The 22,020-nt window shown below is 38.8% G+C and overlaps 4 protein-coding genes across 4 annotated transcripts; 3 read left to right on the forward strand and 1 right to left on the reverse strand.

Annotated features, from left to right (window-relative positions):
• Positions 1-2,327: 2,327 nt before the first annotated feature.
• Positions 2,328-6,346, forward strand: LOC101303588 (cysteine-rich receptor-like protein kinase 3-like). Its single transcript, XM_004292961.1, has 8 exons — positions 2,328-2,698; positions 3,663-4,063; positions 4,349-4,471; positions 4,820-4,944; positions 5,083-5,296; positions 5,449-5,680; positions 5,790-5,940; positions 6,029-6,346. The coding sequence occupies exons 1-8, from the start codon at positions 2,328-2,330 to the stop codon at positions 6,344-6,346; spliced, it is 1,935 nt and encodes a 644-aa protein (XP_004293009.1).
• Positions 6,347-6,666: 320 nt separating this feature from the next.
• On the reverse strand, positions 6,667-12,594 carry LOC101292865. The gene is made up of 14 exons (XM_004291430.1): positions 12,533-12,594; positions 12,025-12,143; positions 11,859-11,913; positions 11,624-11,712; positions 11,320-11,344; positions 10,560-10,601; positions 10,068-10,185; positions 9,817-9,944; positions 9,323-9,686; positions 8,780-8,889; positions 8,387-8,570; positions 7,584-8,297; positions 7,442-7,510; positions 6,667-7,251 (listed from the first exon to the last, which is right to left on the reverse strand). Exons 2-14 carry the CDS (start codon positions 12,100-12,102, stop codon positions 6,942-6,944), a joined length of 2,286 nt encoding a protein of 761 aa, XP_004291478.1. The 5' UTR covers positions 12,103-12,143; positions 12,533-12,594; the 3' UTR covers positions 6,667-6,941.
• A 3,309-nt stretch (positions 12,595-15,903) lies between these two features.
• On the forward strand, positions 15,904-18,109 carry LOC101303880 (pentatricopeptide repeat-containing protein At2g25580-like). Its single transcript, XM_004292962.1, has 2 exons — positions 15,904-16,011; positions 16,127-18,109. Exons 1-2 carry the CDS (start codon positions 15,904-15,906, stop codon positions 18,062-18,064), a joined length of 2,046 nt encoding a protein of 681 aa, XP_004293010.1. The 3' UTR covers positions 18,065-18,109.
• A 285-nt stretch (positions 18,110-18,394) lies between these two features.
• On the forward strand, positions 18,395-22,016 carry LOC101293747 (tRNA (cytosine(38)-C(5))-methyltransferase-like). Its single transcript, XM_004291433.1, has 10 exons — positions 18,395-18,878; positions 18,974-19,084; positions 19,679-19,772; positions 19,851-19,969; positions 20,056-20,178; positions 20,279-20,615; positions 20,922-21,016; positions 21,263-21,328; positions 21,418-21,482; positions 21,696-22,016. The coding sequence occupies exons 1-10, from the start codon at positions 18,735-18,737 to the stop codon at positions 21,772-21,774; spliced, it is 1,233 nt and encodes a 410-aa protein (XP_004291481.1). The 5' UTR covers positions 18,395-18,734; the 3' UTR covers positions 21,775-22,016.
• The last annotated feature ends 4 nt before the right edge of the window (positions 22,017-22,020 follow it).

Raw genomic sequence — 22,020 nt, forward strand, 5'->3', positions numbered from 1 at the left:
GAGAGAGAGAGAACATGTCTATCTATAAGAAAGAGGCTAGGTTCTTTCAAGGTTTGGAGAAAGATGGCTCTTCAGCAGATTTGCATTATCAAGGAACTCAATACTGAAGTAGTCACAGGTGTACAAAGTTTTGAAGCTCAATGTGCATATGCATGAGAACAATTTGACCAAAGAACCAGCAGAAGGAGTTTCTTTGAAAATTTAGGATAACAAGGAACACCAGCAGATCTACAAGGCTTGCCATGAAGATTTCAATGCTGAAGCAGCAACAGATTTACAACCTTTTGAAGATGAATGTGCAAAAGGATTGGAAGAGGTTCAGCAGAAGAAAAGATAAAGGAATTCTAAATACGAAATGACGAGAAGAGAAAGCTATTTTGAAGATACGAAAATTGAATGAACGAAAGAGGGTGGAATTGAAGCAATCCGATTGTAGAAAGAGGGACGATGAATCAAATACTTGGATAATGTATCATAATGTAACTTGCGACTTTTGTCTTCTCCTATGATGTAACTTCTATCTTTCATTCCTACAATGCACAAAACCCTCCCATCTGTGATTATAATGCAGTAGACCCCATGGCTAGGGGCGCCCATACTGCCTTTAATCTTTTACAGTATTCGATTGGACAATATTCTCTGCCTAAATTGAAGGTCTCTATATTCAATTTAGGCAGACTTTAGCACTGGAATCAAGATGCATAAATTACGACCTATATAGTTCCACTTAAAATCAACAGAACACCAAAACAAGCAGACTTTAGCACTGGAATTATGATGCATAGCCTTAAAATCAACAGCAACACCAGAACAAGCAGACTTTTGTACTGAAATTATGATACATACTAACCCGCGGCAAGACGCGGGCATCCTGCCTCGTATAGGTACAATTCCTCTGTTCTTTCTTTTGGCAGGAGTAAAGTAACAACCACCTCTTTCTTTAGTGGGCTTCAGTTGGGCTGGATCTCTTTTGAGAGATTGGGCTTTGATGAAGGACCAATTGTGAACTCTGGACCCAATAGTCCATATATTATGCAAACAGTGTGCCCCGCCTCCACGGCAGTGCATAGAAGAACTGCATGCGCTGGCGTCAGAAGCAGAGTTCTCTCTTTGCACAAAAACGACGGCATGGCGGAGTTCAACAAAACCAAGAAGGGCAAGAAAGAAAAAATGTAATGTCCTGAAGCTTGTTAAGTTCCTAGGAGAAAATGGAGAATGAAGAATTTTACGCACTGATAATGTTTCCATTATGATACAAGTTATGAATATAAATTATTGGTCGGGGATGGAGCCAGTAATGCAGTCCTAGTCGATCTCCTAGATCAACGTACGTTAGTTGGTTTGTGGTTAGTGAACAAGTTCGAATGAAATGAGACCAACCATCTGAAACTCCTCCAGGGCCTTCTATATATCTACTGCATTAATCCACCGCACCAAACACCAAATACTCCAATCATTCTCGTCTTCAATCTTACCCTAAACCAGTCCCAACTATACTTGCTACCCCATCACCCTAGTCATAAAACTAATTAAGCTTATGAGGAACCAGCTAAATACTAAGCAATGTAGGGAATACAGAATGTTCAAATATCACCAACTCAAACAACAATTAGAAAATCTGAATAAAAGCTTAAGACCGCAGCTAACAAAACCCAATCGATCAAGTTGAGTGACATCTCCAACCAAATATTTGACCTCTATAATAAGTGTGTAACCATGTGCTACTAAAACCCAGTCGATCAAGTCGAGTCCCCAGGTTAAATTTTCATTGATTACTATCTGGCTAGTTAAGCAAAGTGGGGAATACATAATGTTCAAATCGTCACAGACTCAAACTATCTTTGAAGAGGACTCAAGAGAGATTGGTAGCATACAAAAACCAGTCCCAATTTCTGGGGTTTGAACCTAGCTAGTGGCAGTAATTTCTGTTTACTAATCGTTTAAGTCCTTGAATTGTGCGTTGCTGTTTCAAGACCACTAGCTAGGTAGAAGTTATTTCCGGCCGGTCAGCACTGTAGAAACTCTCCCTTTCTTTTAAGTCAACTTAATCAAAAGACAAGAAACTTGTATCATCCTCTGTACATATATTTTTAGGATATATTACACACCACACACACACACACACACAGAGACTCCATGAATGATGCTCACCTGTTCCCAGCATTAGTCATTTAGTCTGCATATGCCATGTAAGTGACGTAACTTGATTCAGTAGTTTTGTTTCTCTTTCGATCAATATATTTCAAGCTAATTACCTTTGTTTCTCTTCTTGCTCAGTCTCAAACTCTCAGCTGTAGACAGACAGATTCCTTAGAATCCCAGTAACCATGAATAAGATGATATTGGCTATAATTGCAGTGACCCACGTATGGTGGTTGGCTAGTTGTGTTGGTGCAGACCCGCAGATCAATCTTTTGAACGAGGGTTGCAGCCAGTACAACGCAACAAGCTTGTCAGACTTCTATACCAATCTCAACGCCACTTTCTTGGACCTCAAGGCGCAACTACTGAACGGCAGCAAGCACTTTGCAACGGCACAACAGGCCAAGGGCTCCGACCCCGTCTACGCCATGACGCAGTGTAGGAACTACCTCTCCTCTGCAGACTGTCTATCTTGCTTTGCTGCCGCCGTCTCTCAAATCCGCAACTGCTCTGCCTCCAATGGCGCTCGCGTTGTCTACGACGGCTGCTTTCTCCGGTACGTACCACATCCCTCTATGTTATTCTTGTAAATCTGTTAAAAAAAAAGTCCTCAGTTTCAGAGTACTTGTATGTTCATATATCGTATGTTAATTTGTATTCTTCTTAGTGATGGTTTCGAATATTCTAGCTACTAGTTATAAACTTCTCTTCCATCTTAAGTGACGATCCTCACAAAAGTCAAAATTTTCATCCACAAACTAAATATCGAATGAATGTATATGTTTACTTATACATTCTCACTACTCAATGATCGAAATATTCAGCTTTTTTGAATAATGATGCTACGCAATAAAATTAATATAAAGTTGCTTCAGTCAGCCATTCAAATTTGGAATTTGCAACTCACTAGCATAATCGGATGGAATTGGAAAATAAGAATTATAAGTCAAAGGAATCACGTCTGTCAATTTCTAAATCCAAGCTAGCTGGTGCCGGCCTCAGCACACTATATATAAGCATTACATGTTTTTTTTTGATACCATATAAGCATTACATGTTGAGATGGCATATATCAAGTATAGTCTGCAGGTTTAATATGACATTATTTTGAGGTGGGGCTGTCAAATAATTTGAAAATGATGTGTAACAACTTATATATAATCAATTTGATGATCCCATCACTACATGTCAACTGAATATTAATTATGCCTCCTTCCAACAAGATGTCATACCTACAAAATTCTGGCAAAAAATATCTGTCGAGTAAAGTCCCCTTAAGCAAGACCCCGTCGTAACAACATTCCGGCAAAAGATTGGCAATGGTGAAAGCTGAAACGGTTAACAATTCACAGCATTCCAAATAGGAATTTGGCCATTTGAGTTCGTCACAAATGTGCAGTAACAAATCACAACAGCAGGCAGAAGCTAATGAAAGAGACTAGTACATTATGACGAAGCAAACAAACACTATGTAGTAAAACTTTTAACAACCACTGACATCTGTTGTATGCTTTGTGTAGGTATGAGAGCAGTGCATTTTTTGACCAGACTACCCTTCCTGGTAATGTAGGGCTCTGTGGGAATCAAACTGGATCACCAGCTACAACCTTTACTGCAGCTGCAGAAGAACTGCTGATGGATCTACAAGTTGCTACGTCTAATATTAACGGTTTCTTCACAGCATCGAAGGTGGTAGTTAGTGGTAGTGCAAACACAACCATCTATGGTGTGGCACAATGTGCCGAGACAACTAGCCAAACTGGTTGCCTAGATTGTTTAAAGGTGGCATACACCAATGTACAGAGCTGCCTTCCTGATACAGATGGTAGGGCGGTTGATGCTGGTTGTTTCTTGAGGTACTCTGCTACTTCTTTCTTCCCAGATAACCAGACTACTAATATCACGCCTTTCTTGAAAAAGGGTACGTAAATCTCTTCTTCTATATGCCACTCGGCTAATCATATCATCTAAGTACTTTATAGAATATTGATGATTCATTTCTTTTCGGACATGGCTAGTTTCATTAGCTACACCCCTTTAATTTGATTAAGGATTAAGGAGGAGACATAAAAAGATGTTTAAAGAAATGCTTTAAAACACTTCTTCAAAGTTCAAATTTCTGCGTCCCCCCTCGAGAAATCAAATTTCATAGTCCCTTGCTGCTTGAAAATAATTGTAATTTTTGTTATATATTCTGTTGCAGGAGGTAATTCAACAAAGAAGGCTATCATCATTGGAGTAGTAGTTGGAGGTGTAGGTCTTATATTCCTCGTTGCCGGATTTCTTGTCTATAATAGACTTTCAAGGAAGCCAAAGACAATTCGCAGAGGTATAGTCTTGCTCACTAGTTACAATCACAGAATTTAATGTTTCACATATGAGATCCTAAGTTTGCATCCTAAATTTGTTGTCTTACTAATGTACTTCTCTCCAGCCTCTGCCTTTTTAGAGGAGGATCCTATGTGTTACTGTTGGCATTTACATTTCTTAATCCTATCTGCTTGACATGCAGATAAGTTTTTGTAAATGTTAATAAAAAACCAAGACATAGGACATAGAATAACACATAAAATTTGAAGCTCAAGTTGTATTTACTGAACCTGTCTGTGTGTGTATTTATTTTTTTTTTTTTGTAAGATATGGAAAAAATTCACATTGCCTTATTCTTTTCTAGGAGACATTTTGGGAGCAACCGAGTTGCAAGGTCCAGTGAATTATAAGTATAAGGATTTGAAGTCAGCAACAGGAAATTTTAGTGATGAAAATAAACTAGGAGAAGGAGGATTTGGGGATGTCTACAAGGTAAAAAAAAATGGTGCACTATCAAATATTTTGTGAAAGATTTTAATTGTAGTCCTTGGTTCCACATACTTTCTCAGAGCATATATATTCTATGATTCAATTTCTAAATGCATAATCTCACTATTCATCCTTGAACAGGCTACTCTAAACAATGGGAAAACAGTTGCAGTAAAGAAACTAGCAATACTTCAAACAGACAGGGCAATGACAAGTTTCGAAAATGAAGTCAAGCTTATAAGTAATGTGCATCACCGGAATCTAATTCGCCTTCTCGGATGTTGTAGCAAAGGACCAGAATTACTTCTGATATTTGAATACATGGCAAACAACAGTCTCGACAAATACTTATTTGGTAATCCTCTACTCTTAGCCTCGGCTAGCTATACATTCATGCATACTATGTTGTTAACAAATATAAACAAACTCTGCATGCATTCAGTTTATTTGTTTATTTCATGATTCTTTCTTCTTCTTCTTCTTCCATTTCTTTTTCATGGAAAATAGGCCCGAAAAGAGGCTCTCTAAACTGGAAGCAACGGAATGATATAATCCTCGGTACAGCTAGGGGTCTAGCCTATCTACACGAAGAATTCCATGTGTGTATCATACATAGAGATATAAAACCCAGCAACATTCTTTTGGATGATGATTTTCAGCCAAGAATTGCAGATTTTGGATTGGCAAGGCTTTTACCCGAGGACCAAAGTCATCTTAGTACCCGATTTGCAGGAACATTGTAAGCTAAAAGACTTATCTATATTTCTTCAATTCCTGTACAAGCCACTAATGAATACAACCATATTTCTTCTCAACACTGATGTTATCATTCTGACGTTGTATGACAGAGGATACACAGCACCTGAATATGCAATCCATGGTCAATTGTCAGAAAAGGTGGATACCTATAGCTATGGAGTAGTAGTCCTAGAAATTGTAAGTGGACAGAAGGGCAGTGAAATCAAATCTGATGCCATGGGTGAATTTCTCCTCGAAAAGGTAACTTAAAAACTATATATCCTTTGTTTTAGTCTTATTGTACCTGGATGATGATGCACCCCTCACCTTTTATTACATTTATGACTAGGCCTGGAAACTATATGAGAATGGCCAGCACTTGGAGTTGGTCGATGAAACATTGGATCCAGATGAATACAAAGCAGGAAATGTGAAAAAGATTGTTGAGATTGCTCTAATGTGCACTCAATCATCACCTGCTCTAAGGCCAACAATGTCTGAAGTCGTCGTTTTACTTAAAAGCACAAGCTCTTGGGAAAATAGGCCGCTTACTAGGCCTGTGTTTGTTGATTCTGACCATAAACGAGTAAGGGTGGACACATCAACTTCTACCGGTTCCTCATCATCCAATGCTACCACATCCATCTCTCAGTTTTCAGGTCGCTAATCTTTGGGGAAGACGGTGTACGTTAATGTATAGTGGAACCTCCATACATGTACATGATTTTGGGAAGTTTATTCACTTCAAAATTTGGGCTTTGGATTTACAATTGCCTGTCCGTATTTGAAAAGTCTTCAACAATTTTGACTATTAATAGGGAATTTGCTTACCGTAGTTTGTACACATTTTGCACTTGCTGTGAAATTATGTGCTTTTGTAATGCATATACTAGGGTTCTTTCTATGCCAAAGGTGTGAAGGTTTACTCTTATATCCTAAGTATTAACCCTTTGCTATGCACAGGACATGAGAACCCAAGACGATTTTGTAAAGTACCTAGCAGTGTATATTTAAAAAAAGCAACTCCGTTGCAAAAAGAATAGAATTCCGACGGACAATGCACAATTCTCAGCCCCTACAATAAAATCACATCAATATCGCATAGCCTCATAGTACCAAAAGTTACTTGTTTCAAAAGATATGCTCAAACATGCCAATTATTAATGTTCTAAGCTATGGTCGATAACCAGGTAAAACTACTGCTCAGTAGCTTCAGAAACTAGAGGAGAAACCCTCAGCAGCTGCTGCAATGTCATCATCCTTCACTCAGAGTCTGGGGAACCATTACCATAAGAAACCAGGCCCTTCTTCTCGTTTGGACTGTCTGACGAGGATCTTGATTTGTTCTTGCCCCTTGGCCTTGGAGATGGAGAGTCTGAGGACCTTGAAGCTGATGGGCTCCTGCTTCTTGAAGGAGATCTGCGCTTCTCAACCCGAGCAGCCACCTCCACTGGGGAGCGAGAACGACTTCGGATTGGACTGCGGCTCCGGATTGGGCTACGGCTCCTACTGTAGCGGCGACCACGACGGGGGCTACGTGATACAGGAGACCTGGTTCTTCTGCTCCTGTATCTGCAGAAAAGTATGATGTGGAGTCAGAAGCATGCATGTCACAAAAACCAGTAACGAAAAGAAACACAGATTGGGATTGGCACATATCACTTCCAAACTTTGTATAGTTTGGAATCCAATCTTAGAAGAGATCCACAATTATACCAAACAAAAGCACAGATGGAAAATTTAAGAGTGGCAGATCACATACCTCGGAGGTGTTCTTGCTCTCGGTGGGCTTCTATAACGCCTTGGAGAGTACCTTCTATAACTTGAATACCTGCAAAGCATACAGTTAGTGAATTAGACTATAAAATCAAGATGAAGCAAGAAAAAAATACTGCATGTGGTACCTGTCACGATCACTTCGACCTCCATAACGATATGGTCTCACAGGAGATAATGAAGGAGTTCTGTACCGCCGTGCATAAGAGTACCGCTGGCTAAAACCCCGTCCCCTTCTAATGCGCTTGGGTGAGCCATCAGGTGAAACACTTCTTGACAAGCTCCTATCCCTATCAGATGGAGGTGATCTAACCCGGCGTACTGGGCTTCGACTCCTTGAGTAGCTGCGGCGGTTATTCCCACCAACCGGCCTGACAGGACTGCGGCTAATGTTTTTCCTATTAGCAATCCTACCCGAGCTTCTACTTGCACTCCTTCGAGAAGATCTAGCGGGGCTTCGGCTTCTTGAAACTCTCACAGGGCTTCTGCTTATTGATTTTCTAGCTACTTTTCTAGGAGGGCTTGGGCTAACACTTCGTCTCGGTAGGGATGCAGGACTATTGCTAATAGTTCTTTGAGACCGAGATTTAACTGGACTCCTACTCCTACCCCTCCAACTCTTCACTGGACTCCTGCTGAAACCTCTTGCTGGGCTTCTACTGCTATCACTTTTAACAGGACTCCTGCTGATGCTTCTACTCCTTTGAGGGGCACGAGGAGGGCTTCTACTGACACTCGAACTCTGGCTCATGGGACTTACACTTGGACTCTTGATCGGACTCCTCCTGGGACTAATACTCATACTCTTACTCAGGATCCTTTTAGGACTCAAGCTTCGGCTCCTGCTCATCAACTCATAATAAAAGTCCAGATCTGGAAGAATCCATAAGCATAAAGAATAACTGAGGTGTGACAAGAATCGAAAGAAGACCTAGATTTGCCTGGGTGATCATCAACTATGTCCGGTTGCCTATCTGCAGTTTTGTCATATTTAAGATCTGTTCGCAGGCCATTGCTCCGCTGCTCTCCATTCTCCTTGGGGAATGCACTTTCTTTCTCAAGCACAATTTCTTCCTCCCTCCTTTTGAGGTGATTTGAAGTAGCATCTTCATCCACTGCATCAGAAAATTGGTTCCCAGCTTTAGATATTACATAAAAGCAAGAAGACAAGTTTTGTGAATCAGTTCAGCTTGAGAATACATGCATCATTATGTCAATAAGTAATTATTACATAAAAGCAAGAAGACAAAGTGCATCAATCACAAGAGATACATCACTGTACTAAGTAGTATATGCGCATGTTGAGGAAATAAGTAAAGAATACCAGCTTTCTGTGAGGTCTCCTTTTTAGACTTCTTATCCTTCCTTTCTGCATTAAGACCATCATCTCCAGCGTTACTGTCACCCTCAGTATCTGTAAGGCTGTCAGAGGCCCTTGAGAACAGAAATTAAAACGTCAGTAACTATAAGCTAGGTTAACAACTATAAAATGGCATAACATTTACTATAAAATCGTACTTAATCAGGAAAATATCAATTCAATTTTGCCCAACAAAACTGGATAAAACAGAACCACCTATTTGCAGCCCTACTCAGTAAACAGGAAAAAGAACATACAAAACAAATACTCCAAGGCAGCTTATAACAAGTAAACAAGCAAAACTCACTGTAATCCAACACTCTTAAGACATATACCAGGCACTACACCCACTATAACAAGGCTTAACAGCATAAAGAGATTGTAACTGAACTAGTGGCCATAAGCAAACTCTCGAGCATGGGCACAAATATATATTAAAAAATGACGTCAGCATAAAGAGGTGCAAACCATCAAGAATTCAAAACCAGGGAAGGTTTAGCATACTACCTTCTTGATCTGATCTTAGATCTCTTATCACGGCGTCTACGCTTTTTGTCTCTTCCCTTGTCCCGCCTTTTTGCACGTTTATACTTGTCTCTTTTATAAGACCTCTTTCTTTTCTTACGTCTATCATCACTTGAAGAACTGTCGTAAGAGGATGAGGATAAATCAGAGTCAGGATCACTATCGGATTCAGATGAATCCAACTCAGAATCCGAGTCACTTTCAGATGTCGATGAATCATATTCGTATCTCCTCCTCCTCCTCTTCCTTCTGTCTCTTGAAGATTTCTTGTGTTTTCCCTTACGCTTCAATTCAAGACTATTAGCATCTGAAGAAGCTTCCTTCACTGATTTTACTTTCTTTTTGTCTGCAAACACAAAATCAGAATCAGAAGCTTGGTAATAAAGAAATTTCAGGCTTTAGATAGTTCCTAATGAGCAATAGTGATTCATATTGCTCCAGATCTTCAGATAAATTAGTGTATCCATAATAATCACCTTCACTATATTCACCACAGTTGATGACTTTCACTGTCACAGTTGGATTCCCATCTACATCACCCGCATTTTCTATTCTTTTCAAAACGTCCCATCCATGTTTCAGCTTCCCAAAAATGACGTGCTTTCTGCAAAATCATAAAGCAGTAGTGAGAACTATCACTAAATGCGCCATCAACCTCAAGCATATAGAAAAACAGAAACAGGATGTAGATAAAAAAATAAATAAAAAATAAAAAAAATAAAAAAACCTGTCTAGACTATGATTAGCTTCAAAGGTGATAATGAACTGAGAGCCTAGAGAGTCACGAAGAGCAACAGGCATTGAGAGAAGTCCAGGTTCATTGTGCTTTAGCTTCGGTGACTCATCTGAAGCAAAGTAAAACAACCAATCATCAGACATGAAAACAAGCATATACTAACACAAACTAACTTGACAAGTTCATACAGACTAAGCAGTGCATGGCAACATTCTTTCTTGAGCAACATATTTCATCAATTGGATAGAGCAACATATTTGTTCTTTAAATTTTGACTTTTAAAAGGAGCATATGTGGTCATTTTACCAAGCTAAAAATAGATATTTAGGAGCAAAATGAGAAACTGAAAGTCATTGTGCGCCTAGATAAAAGAATAATCTAGCAGTTCATTACATGTCTATAATTGTGAGAGAGAGAGGAGGGGGGAGGGGGGGGGGGGGGAGAGAGAGAGAGAGAGAGAGGAGGCATTGTAACATTAATTACCTGGAAACTCCTCCTCACTGTAAATGCTTTCGCCACCAGTGCCTGTCAAGTCAAGCATACAAATCCAATAAAACTTGAGCTGGGGTGATGTTAAAAAGGACCTCATGTAATGTTCAAAATACAATCACATCTACCCAAACTGACCAATTAAGTTTCAAAAATTGATTTTAGTAAATTTGTCAGCTTGGATTTGGTCCTAAAATCACAGCATATGATTGGTTCACAACATCATGTTGCTTCTACCTTCTGCCACTACAATGTTTTCCTCAAAAGAAACTTCTTGGAAATGAGACAAATGGCATTCACCACAGCTGGGTTTTTATTCTTCCAGAGGCCATTCTATTTCTTATGTTGGTATCAATTAAACAGTTATCTCCCAGTATATTACAATGAATCTTCAGTAACCAGTCTTCTCTCTCTCCATCAACTTAGGTTTAAGGTTTAAAAGAACAAGCGAGAATAATAATAACTTTGAGACCAAGTGTATATAAGAACCAGCATTTCTACACTCTAGACATCATCCTATATACAACGCGACGGATAATCAGTATATTAGATATTATTCTCGTCCAGAATGAAATTATAGCAGATGTTTTCATTTTTTCACCCTTTAGATTAAGTTGCTTCAAGAGAATAAAGTCTAATTGAACTATCTAACAACAAGAATATATAACAACTTAATCTAAAGGGTGAAAATTTAAATGTACTGATGAACGAAATGACAAATTTAAGTGTACTGCAGAAAAGTAATGATACATACCATCCCTTTTGACAAAATCACCTCCCTGTGAAATAAACACCAGTCATTAATCTTTCTCAGATAAACAGAGATGTGTATGCGAAACTGGTTTGAGCATGGCAAAGCATAGTAAAATTTAAGGAAAAAAACAAAAAACAACTTAGTACAACCTTAAAACTATATCACAAGAAAAGCAGTCGTGACCGTCAGCCCTGTATCCTACAGCATAAACAAGGGTAACCGGCTAAAAGACAAACCAGTGCCAAGACATGCTCAACCAGAAAACGCTACAAAGGGAAATCAAGAAGAATACAAGGATTCATACCTTTGCATAGTAACCTTTTAAAATGCGATGGAAGAAAGACCCTTTGTAGTGTAGTGGTCTCCCACTCTTTGGTCCAATTCCCTTTTCTCCTGAATATTCAGAACAAAGATGAAATCAGAAACTCGACAATTCTAATTAAACAGTGTAACTGTAAGTACCCCTAACCTCAGAAGAAAGGAAAGTGCAGCGTCATGACTCATGAGCCAAATGACAATTACATTACACCATACATTACCTGTACAGAGAGCACGGAAATTATCGGCAGTCTTGGGAGCACGATCATAGAAAAGCTGCAAACAATCAGAAACCAGAGACTCATTAGGAAATGCAAACACCAAGAATAACATTATTTTGTGCACTCAAGAACACATATCCACTTTAACCTAGTTCACAAACAATACCTCGAAAACCATCTTTTCAGCAGGATCTCCATCAATGCACAAATCCATAAAAACCAAAGGGTTCTTCTTCTTCGCCATTCCTTCCTCTTCAAGCACAAATCCTCAAGCCAGCGTAACCACTGCCACAAATTCGGGAATGCAACATCAGAGTCATCACCATACTCATCTTGACAAGTACTAACCCGATTAGAGCTATAACAAAACCAAATCACGCACCGGAATCCTTGAACCCTAGTCGAATATCCACAAACCCTAAAACCAAATGCATGCGTAGAACATGAAAATTAAAGCATCGAGCTGAACCAACAACACATCTGAGCTTTATTTTCTGGTTTTTCAACTCTATAGTTACGATTGCATCCAGCGAATTTTATAGATTTCAAAAATTTCAGGGAGAAAAAATTACCGAGTTTGGGATTGAAACATTGGGGAGCAGAATAATATTTGATAGTGAGAGAGATTGAAAAATTAAGAAAAAAAAAGAGTGGGGAAACCCTAGAGAGTTCACCTGAGAAACGCAGAGCCACAGAAAAGTGACGAGACGAGATGAGAGTGTGTGTGAGGTTGGTCGAACAAGAATACCTAAAGCGCTCCCATTTATATACGCGGCTTTAGCTGCTTCTACTGAGCAAGGAAGTTACCGGACTGTCCCTCATATTAGTAAAAGTGTCTTGACGATTCTGTCCCTGGCAAGTGGCAATAGTAACTTTATTTTTATTTTTATTTTAAATAAATAAATTTCTCTCTTATTTTCGGGAATTGAAATTCATACTCCCTCTTATTAATGACTTAATTAATAACGTGTGTTTTTTGTAAAGTAATAGGTTTTATATAGTGAAAGCATGCTAAGCTGCAAGGAGCCGAATGATGTTAGGATTTTCTTAGTAATAAGAGGTCCTTGGTATGAACACTAGTTTGTGAAAAAAAATGTCTCTGGTACGAACACCAGCTTGTGAAAAAAAATAAATAAATTCTCATATGTACAAGTCATTCCTAAATTGCTCTCGGTCTCAAAGTTGGTGCCCCATTTATCCACCATTTTTCGGTACACATAATCTTTTATGAAAGGTTTAGTCAAAAAATGAAATAAGATGGGTAGGTTGTTAAATGGGGTGGTGGTGCACCCTCTTATTTCAAGCGGCCTTATTTGGATCCAGAGAACATGTGACGATGGGTCTTGGGCTAGTGAGCCAACGAAGGTGGCTCCTGCAGACACTTGACTTCTCCATATTAAGAAACAACTAAAATCAACTCGATGTTTGATGAGAATGTAAAGACATCATAAACCAACTTTCTAATGGATGTCACAATCATCCGTCCATTCGTATACAAATAAAGTTACCTATGAATTTGTTTCAACCATGACTATAATTCACATAAAAACTTTTACCAAGGTGTTTGAGAAGTGTAACTAAAATCAACTTTATCACAAAATTTTTAACAGAACCCATCAACTTTATGTTCGTGAAATAAATAAGATATCGAAGTTCATAGTGGATTTTGTTATACACGAAATTATTCTGATTCATGATATTTTTTTGTATAAATCGCAAGCTGGTCCCGAACATTAATATATCCAACTTTCTCGAATGTAAATTATAAATGAATATAGTTAGTTTACCAAAGAATTTGATAATCTGGTTTTCAAGAGGATTTTTTTTTTTTAGTAAATTTGATAATTTCATAAAATGAGAACGAAATTGAGGTTTTTAGTAATTTGGCAATCTAATACTTACTGAGCTTCCGTTATTACCCCGTTATGCATTCCATCTCTATGCCGCCCCTCATCTCTCCCCTCCGTCGTATCAGAGACGGCTCTCAGTTGCTGAAAACTGAAACAAGCTGAAACCTTTTGGCTTCCCATCTCATTTTTAGGTATGCTCTTAATTGTTTCTGCTTCAATGGCACCCGCATATGTTGTTTATTCTTAATGAATGCTTCTTGGGTTTTGGTAGTAACTATGAAATATTCTGGGTTTTGATATTTTTAGCTCATCAAGTTGTTCTTCACTTAACTCTGATATTGACCTTAAACACACAACGATCAAAAGCAAAACCCAGAATTGGGAATGGCGTTGTTCTTCACTTGTTCTGCAAAACCCAGAATTTGGTTTTTAAGTTTTTCCTTTTTTCCTCTCGACCGCTAACAACAACCGTCAGTTCTTAAAAATCCAGAATTGGGGATTAGGGTTCTTCTGCTAAAAATTCGTTTTTGGGATGATATTTTCGCTGCTTGTTGGTTTGCTGTACATGGTTAGTGCGCGATTTGATTTTGATTATATATATATTGTTGCTTCTAACTCTGTTTTGCAAGCGCGGGAGCGTCCTGGTACATTTTCAATCTCAATGATTTTGTGCGATTGATTCATGCATGAAAACCTTAGAACTCGCCTGGGGAAGTAGGTTGTGGTGCCCAGATGAAACTTCAATTTCGAATTGTTTGAGAGATGGCATGCATAATTTGGAATGTGAATTGATGTGATTGTATGCTTATGAATGATTCCATGAAATTTTGGTGATTCTGAGTACTTGAATGTATGATCACGCATAGCTTAAGATTGAAATTGACAGATATGTATATTTTTACTCCCAAATCTATATATGTTTGTTGAAATATCAAGATTGAGCATGTTTGGTTTTCTGACAGTTTTATGAATTAGAATTGGGAACATAAAGTAACAATCACAGGTATTTTAGTTAATAGAAATTTGGAATACATGTTGCAACAGCAAACTGTTTTAAATGATTCTTGTAACTATAAGGCAAATACCTGGAAAATTGCATGTTTTTTTATTGAAAGTAGGGACTGTATCATCCACAGATGGCTTTAAACTTTACCTATCTTTAATAACAAATATGGTTTTGAATATGAGATGTTTTACTTCTTAAAGTGCAGTATGATACCAACTATTGAACTGAAGACCACATAAAGACATAAACACATTGTTCCATGTTTCAACAAATATTGACAAGAACACTTAAGTATCATAGTATTCTAAGGATAGGGATACCAACCTTGATTGTTAATGTTGAGAGCTATTAAGCAAAGTAAGTCTTCTGCACAATTCTCCAGTTTGTCATTCACCGTCAGTGTGAAACTTGAAGACGTTAAATGAGCTTGTGCAGGGCCCCCTTTATATATAGACTAGCTCACTTAGAGTCCCATCTCACAAGGCGACTCTAGTAAAACCAATCTAAACCTTTGTGATAACTGATAAATAGTATTTCATATTATCTTAAGTTCCTTGTATTTAGCTAACCAGATTATTAGCTAAATATCCAAGTTAAATGTCATTCGATTAATCTCATTCACTTGTTTCACAAGATGCATACATTTGTTGGACTCTTAGAGATATGACTGAGTCCACATCAGATTATCAGATTGATAAAAAGAGTGATATTCATATTGCAAGGCTACTGGTTATACATCAGTTGGTATATACTTGCCTCTGCTACAGATTGGTTCAAGAAAAGGTTTTAAATATATCAAATAGGTGAAAAGTGAAGACTAGGAAAACCCGGAAGATGAAAAGTGTGAATGAGTAGGAAAACGTATTCTAATTTACAAGAAAATGCCTCCCATTTCTAACTCTCTTCCCAATTAGTTGAGAGCCATTTACCAATCATTTTGATTTATCGGCTTGTTTGCTCTGTTGCTTTGGTTCTACAAACTAATTAAGTGTGCTTTGTTTTCGATGATTAAAAGATGATGATCTCTGTCTCAGTGATGCTTATATAAATTAGCAATATGTGCATTGGCAGGGAGATCACAGCGGACTAACCAGACAACATGTGGAGGCAAGTAATATCCTCATCATCAGCTCTTGGCTCAGCCCCATGCAGATCCAGCCGTCCATTCCTCATATCATCTTCCTTGGCAATGGAGCCATTTCAGGCATCATTCACTCTGTCATCCTTCTATTCTTCTTTTGCTTCGTCTGCATTTGCTATGAATCCTGAGCATGAGGAGGTTGATTCTGAGCTTGAGGTTAGCAACCTAAACTAATACTGTTTGTCTTTTTTCTTCAAAATTTTAGTAAGTTTTGAAGTGTGAGTGTGGTTTGACTATAGGCTTCTTAAAGGTTTCATTTCATTATATTCAGGGAAGGAACAATGCATCCAGGCAGAGTGCAACCTACAGTGGGTTTTACGGTCAAAATAATCAGCAGTGGCAACAGAACCCAAATGCGGTTTATGCTGATAGTTCAAGGGCTCCCCGACAGAGCTCATACCAGTTTGGTCAGAATTACAGTGGGGGGTTCAAGGGAAGCACAGACAATGAGTTTGTGAATAATCCAGTTCAACAAAGTGGAAACTTTAGCAGGTTTCGTGGGCCTGAAAATGGAAGGTTGCAGCAAACCACACAACTAGATTGGACACATCTAGGACATGGAAGTATACAGCAGAATTCATATGTTGCTCACCAGGAAAAGCCTAGGGAACTAGGACAGATTCCATATGGTTTTAAATCACAAAGCAGTTCAGGATCTCAGGGAAGTATAAACCACAGCTCTCTGCAACATTCTATAGATTATCAGAAAAATACAATCGGTTACAACATAGGAAGCAGTTCTACACAAAAGCAGCAAAATTTAAATGATTATTATAAAGGTAATGGACAGTATCAGCAGAGTGTTGGTTATGGACGGTTTCAGCCAAGCCCACATGTCGGACAATATCAGCAAATCCCCCAGGTCGGACAATATCAGCAAAGCCCCCAGGTCGGACAACATCAGCAAAGCCCCCAGGTCGGACAGTATCAGCAAAGCTCCGAGGTCGGACAGTATCAGCAAAGCCCCCAGGTTGGAGAACCAGCTGAGGCTTCTGATAGTAACCCTAATAGCGTTAAGGGTACTCTTGAAGAGTTGGATTTGTTTTGCAAGGAGGGGAAAGTTAAGGAGGCTGTGGAGGTCTTGGGTCTGCTGAAGAAGCAGCATGTGCACGTGAACTTGGACCAATATTTTCAGCTGATGCATGCATGCGGGGAGGCAAATGCCCTTGAAGAAGCAAAAGCTGTTCATGAAAACATGCAGTTACTGTCTCCTTTAGAAGTGAGTACCTACAACAGAATTTTAGAGATGTATTCAAAATGTGGTTCTATGGAGAATGCATTAATGGTTTTCAATGATATGCCGAAGCGCAATTTGACGTCTTGGGACATTATGATCACATGGTTTGCTAAGAATGGTCTTGGGGAAGATGCCATCGATCTATTTACTCAGTTCAAGAAAGCAGGGTTGAAACCCGACGATCAAATGTTTAATGGGGTTCTCTATGCTTGTAGTGTCGTGGGAGATGCTGAGGAAGGACTGCTGCATTTTGAATCAATGAGCAAAGATTATGGCATTGTCCCAACCATGAAAAATTATGTGTGTGTAGTAGATATGTTTGGATCTATAGGTTTTCTGGATGAGGCATTGGAGTTCATTGAAAAAATGCCATTGGGACCTAATGTTGATGTTTGGAAAACCTTGATGCATTATTGCAGAGTTCATGGGTATTTGGAGCTTGGGGATCGTTGTGCTGAGCTAGTTGATCAGCTGGATCCCTCCTGCTTAAATGAGCAATCAAAGGCTGGCCTTATTCCTGTGAATGAATCAGACCTCGTAAAGGAGAAAGAGAAGAAACAATTAGCAGCTAAAAATCTCTTAGAGGTCAGGAGTCGAGTCCATGAATATAGAGCAGGAGATAGATCTCATCCTGATAATGAGAAGTTTTACACTCTACTTAGGGGTTTGAGGGAACAAATGAAGGAGGCTGGTTACATTCCAGAGACTAGATTTGTGTTGCATGACATCGATCAGGAAGGCAAGGAAGATGCTTTGCTTAGCCATAGTGAGAGACTTGCTGTTGCTGATGGTCTTCTTTCCAGCTCAGCTCGTTCACCTATTAGGGTAATCAAGAATCTTCGTGTATGTGGTGATTGCCACTCTGCTTTAAAGATTATTTCCAAAATTGTAGGTAGAGAACTTATTATGCGAGATGCTAAGAGGTTCCACCATCTCAAAGACGGCAAGTGCTCTTGCAATGATTATTGGTGAACAATAGAATTTAATTTGTTATTTATCTCAGGTATTATTCAGATCTCTCTAAGCTTGCATCTCGAAAAGTTAACTTTTTCTGTTTTCCTCTACATTATCTAGTGAGATACTGAGGGAACTGCAGCCCTCCCAGATAATATATTGTTGGTATGCTTCATGTTGAAGGTATCTACAGTCTCAAAAAGCTTACATATGTAGAGCATACAACATGTCTGAATATTTGCAGAGGATATTCACTTCTACAGCAGGGTTTGCAGAGGGGTTCACTTCTTCAGCTCCGAATTCAGTTTGCTGTTACGTCCTTCGCAGAGGGGTCGCTGAGGTGCTGCGCCCCTCCATTTGTACTGCCATTTTCTTTTTCTTTTTCTTGTCTGGATATGTTGTACAATATGATCATTCCGTAGAATAAATAGTAGAAGATGTTGAAATTCTCTCTTGGCCCTCGGTTTTGGAATGCCTGATAACTTTTTGAACCTGGACGTTTCCGACACGTTTCCAAGCTTATATTGGCCGTTTCCGCCGTTTAGAGCCATATCAATGTGTACCCGGTGTCTTGGAGGCTCAGCATATGTTCTCAGATACGCTGGAAACGGGACGGAAACGGCCCGATACGCGTCCAATACGTCCAGGCACGTATCCGTAAATAAAATGGATCGTGGGGGCAATAATAATGACTATTAACCATAGCGGGTTAGTGCTCTTTTTCAACACATTGGAGACGAAACGCATGTCGTTTGTGTTTGAAAGCTTAATGGAGAAAGGTTGTGAGCAGCCATGGAGGGTCCTCGAGTTCTACAGCGGTATTGGTGGCATGGTAATTCCTCATATTCCCTAAACCCTTAACCCTTTTGTTTTGGATTCATCACAATTTGCTCAAGTCTATCTGTGTCTTTGTAATTGGGCTCCTAGAGGTATTCGTTAATGAAGGCGGGAGTGAATGCCAACGTTGTCGAAGCATTCGACATCAACGACACTGCCAACGATGTTTATCAGCACAACTTCGGACATCGTCCCTATCAGGTTCTGTCCCCTTTTTCAGTTTAATGTTTACTTATACTGCAGTCTAGTGTTTTACTGTGGTGAATTTGACACTGGAGGATTGAAAGTTTGAGTCTTTATGGTAAAACCAATTGGAAACTCATATTTGAGTAAAAACTTTCATTACTGAAGGATCAAGGATCCAAAGTACAAGTCTTTATTGTCACCCAATTTGTGTATTTGTATCCCAGTTCAGTTCTTGGCTGTAGTACTGTACTGCATACACATCCAAGTAAAAGCTTGTGGTGGAGTTGGCATCTAAAGATCAAAAGTACAAACCTTTGTTATGGTTTTCCACATTGGACTTTGTGCATTCATTCTGTCAGATGATCAATCACTCGTGTTTGTGCCATTTGTTGGAAAGTTTTGGTATATGCCTTGTAACTTGCTTTATAGTGGGTCGGTTTGGATTAGTATTTCATTAACTACATGTTGTCAAGTGTCCAATGTGTGTTTTCTTGAGCTGCTTTTGTTTTTTGAATTGTTGATGTTTTGCTTTTCAAGTCCTGGGACACGGTATTATGGTGCCTACTTGAGTTCATGATGTACGGAATTTAAATACTTTTGTTCATATAGGGAAACATTCAGAGCCTTACTGCTGCTGATCTCGATAGATATAACGCGAATGTATGGCTTCTGTCTCCTCCTTGCCAACCTTACACTAGACAAGGTTAGTTCATATCGCTTTCCTATTTTGCAGATATATAACATTAATTTGTAATAAAATTCACTAGCTACTTATGGTTAGGTCTCCAAAAGCAATCTGGTGATGCTCGGGCATTTTCATTTCTCCAGATTCTTGAGTTGATACCACACACTTTGCAACCTCCAGTAATGTTATTTGTGGAAAATGTTGTTGGATTTGAGGTATATTCTTGGAATTTTTAGCTTAAGTACAGAGATTGATATCTGTTATTTAATTTCCCTTTTTTTTTCTTACGTCTTGAATGCAGACATCTGATACACATGCAAAAATGTTAGAGATATTGAGAACAAGTGACTATGTTACACAGGAGTTCATATTGAGTCCCTTGCAGTTTGGTGTACCATATTCCAGGCCGCGCTATTTTTGCCTGGTAGCCTCATCTGTCTTAATCGTTCAGAAGATCTGGGAAACTTTGATGCTCTCATGTCCAATTATATAATGTACCAATCATAAATTCTTTTATTTTATAGGCAAAGAGGAAACCCTCGACCTTTCAGAGTCAACTTTTCGATAATCAGCTTCTTCGGTCGCCAAAGCCATTATATACAAATGCGGATGACAAAGTGTTCTGTGAACTTGATGAGCTGGAAGGGAGCTCAGACAAGTTGGTTGAATCTTGTCAGCCAATAGAAAGCTTTCTTGAATTCAAGAATTGCAGTGATTGCCCCAACTTTGTGGATGGCACTACTGTTTCTACAGATACCATTAGAGTTTTGGGCAAAGATGAAGAGAATGGTTGTTATACTAGCACATTGGATCAGTACACTGTTCCCTCAAGCTTGATAGAGAGATGGGGAAGTGCCATGGGTATCCTTGTTTTACTTTTTAATTTTGTCATTGATTTGAACATAGTAACTACATGAATCTCTTAGATGTGAATCCAGCCGAGGAACCTAAGAGTTCTCACTCACAAGTATTATTAATAATGCAGTGCTCATTCAATGAGGCAGGCTCCTATTTCTCTGATAAAATGAAAGGTGAAGGGGAAAGTGTCCTGTCCTACTAGATTACAAAACTAGCCTCCCTGACCTGCTCCTGCATCATTATTTAGTACTTTGATATTGCTTTTCTTTCTCTTAGAAACTCTCTTAAGGTATCCTTAATACTGCTTAGATATTGTCTACCCGGATTCAAAGAGATGTTGTTGTTTTACAAAAAGTTATTATCGATATGTGAAGGGAACTGGCTCCTTTTTGGCAACTGGGCAGGTAAGCCATCACTACTTCACACATGCAGAAAATCATAATATGGAATTGGGGTTTATGAAATCTGAAAACTTCACACTTTTGATCATTCGAAAAAAAACACATGCTCCATGCTCATAATAGATTGGAATGTTTGACTGCTATTTAAGTTCTCTACACAGTTCAGTTCATGCTTATAAAATGACTGAGCACTTCACCATATCGAATGACATTGTTGCTGCTTAACACTTGCAAAATTGTATTGGGCAGGCAAAGATAAAGGATAAAGCATCTTCACTGAAGGAACAGAGCCTTAGATACTTCACCCCTAGGGAGGTATGCTGATCTACAAATCTGCTTCATTTCTTGGTTTCATGTTCTTAATCTCTATTAATGTATTCACACATCTCTCAAAAATCATTCAGGTTGCTAATTTGCATTCTCTGCCGGAAAGCTTTCAGTTTCCGCAGCACATAAGCCTTAGACAACGGTATGTCAATATTTCATCCTATCTACTGGTTGAGATGCGGCATATTTTCAGAGAATAAATAGTACTATGCATTTGTTTCATGCCGATGTGAATCTGAACTTAATGCTTTCCGTTTGGTCTTGATAATAGTATCAAAGTATATAATAGTATCAAAGTATAACAGTGGTCGTTAAGCAAGACTGATGTATGTTGTATGTTTATTTACACTACCAGGTATGCATTGCTGGGAAACAGCTTGAGCATATCAGTGGTTGCTCCCTTACTCCGATATTTAATCGCTGAATCATCATGATTATTCCAAGGCACAAACATTGTACTCTGGTTACCATCTACCCAACCTCTAACATGTAATATGAACTACGATGTGCTTTAATATCAGAACGCATCAATTGTCATGGTGCCCCTGGATTTTGTAGGCTTTTCATCCTTGTCGATTCCCAGTTTGTACCATAATATAGAACGACAATCATAGCAATTGTCATAATCCTACATTAGTGATCATAACATATGCATTTGATTGTGTTGTGGATGGTGATTC

This window comes from Fragaria vesca, linkage group LG2 (assembly GCF_000184155.1).
Source record: "Fragaria vesca subsp. vesca linkage group LG2, FraVesHawaii_1.0, whole genome shotgun sequence".
Lineage (NCBI taxonomy): Eukaryota > Viridiplantae > Streptophyta > Magnoliopsida > Rosales > Rosaceae > Fragaria > Fragaria vesca.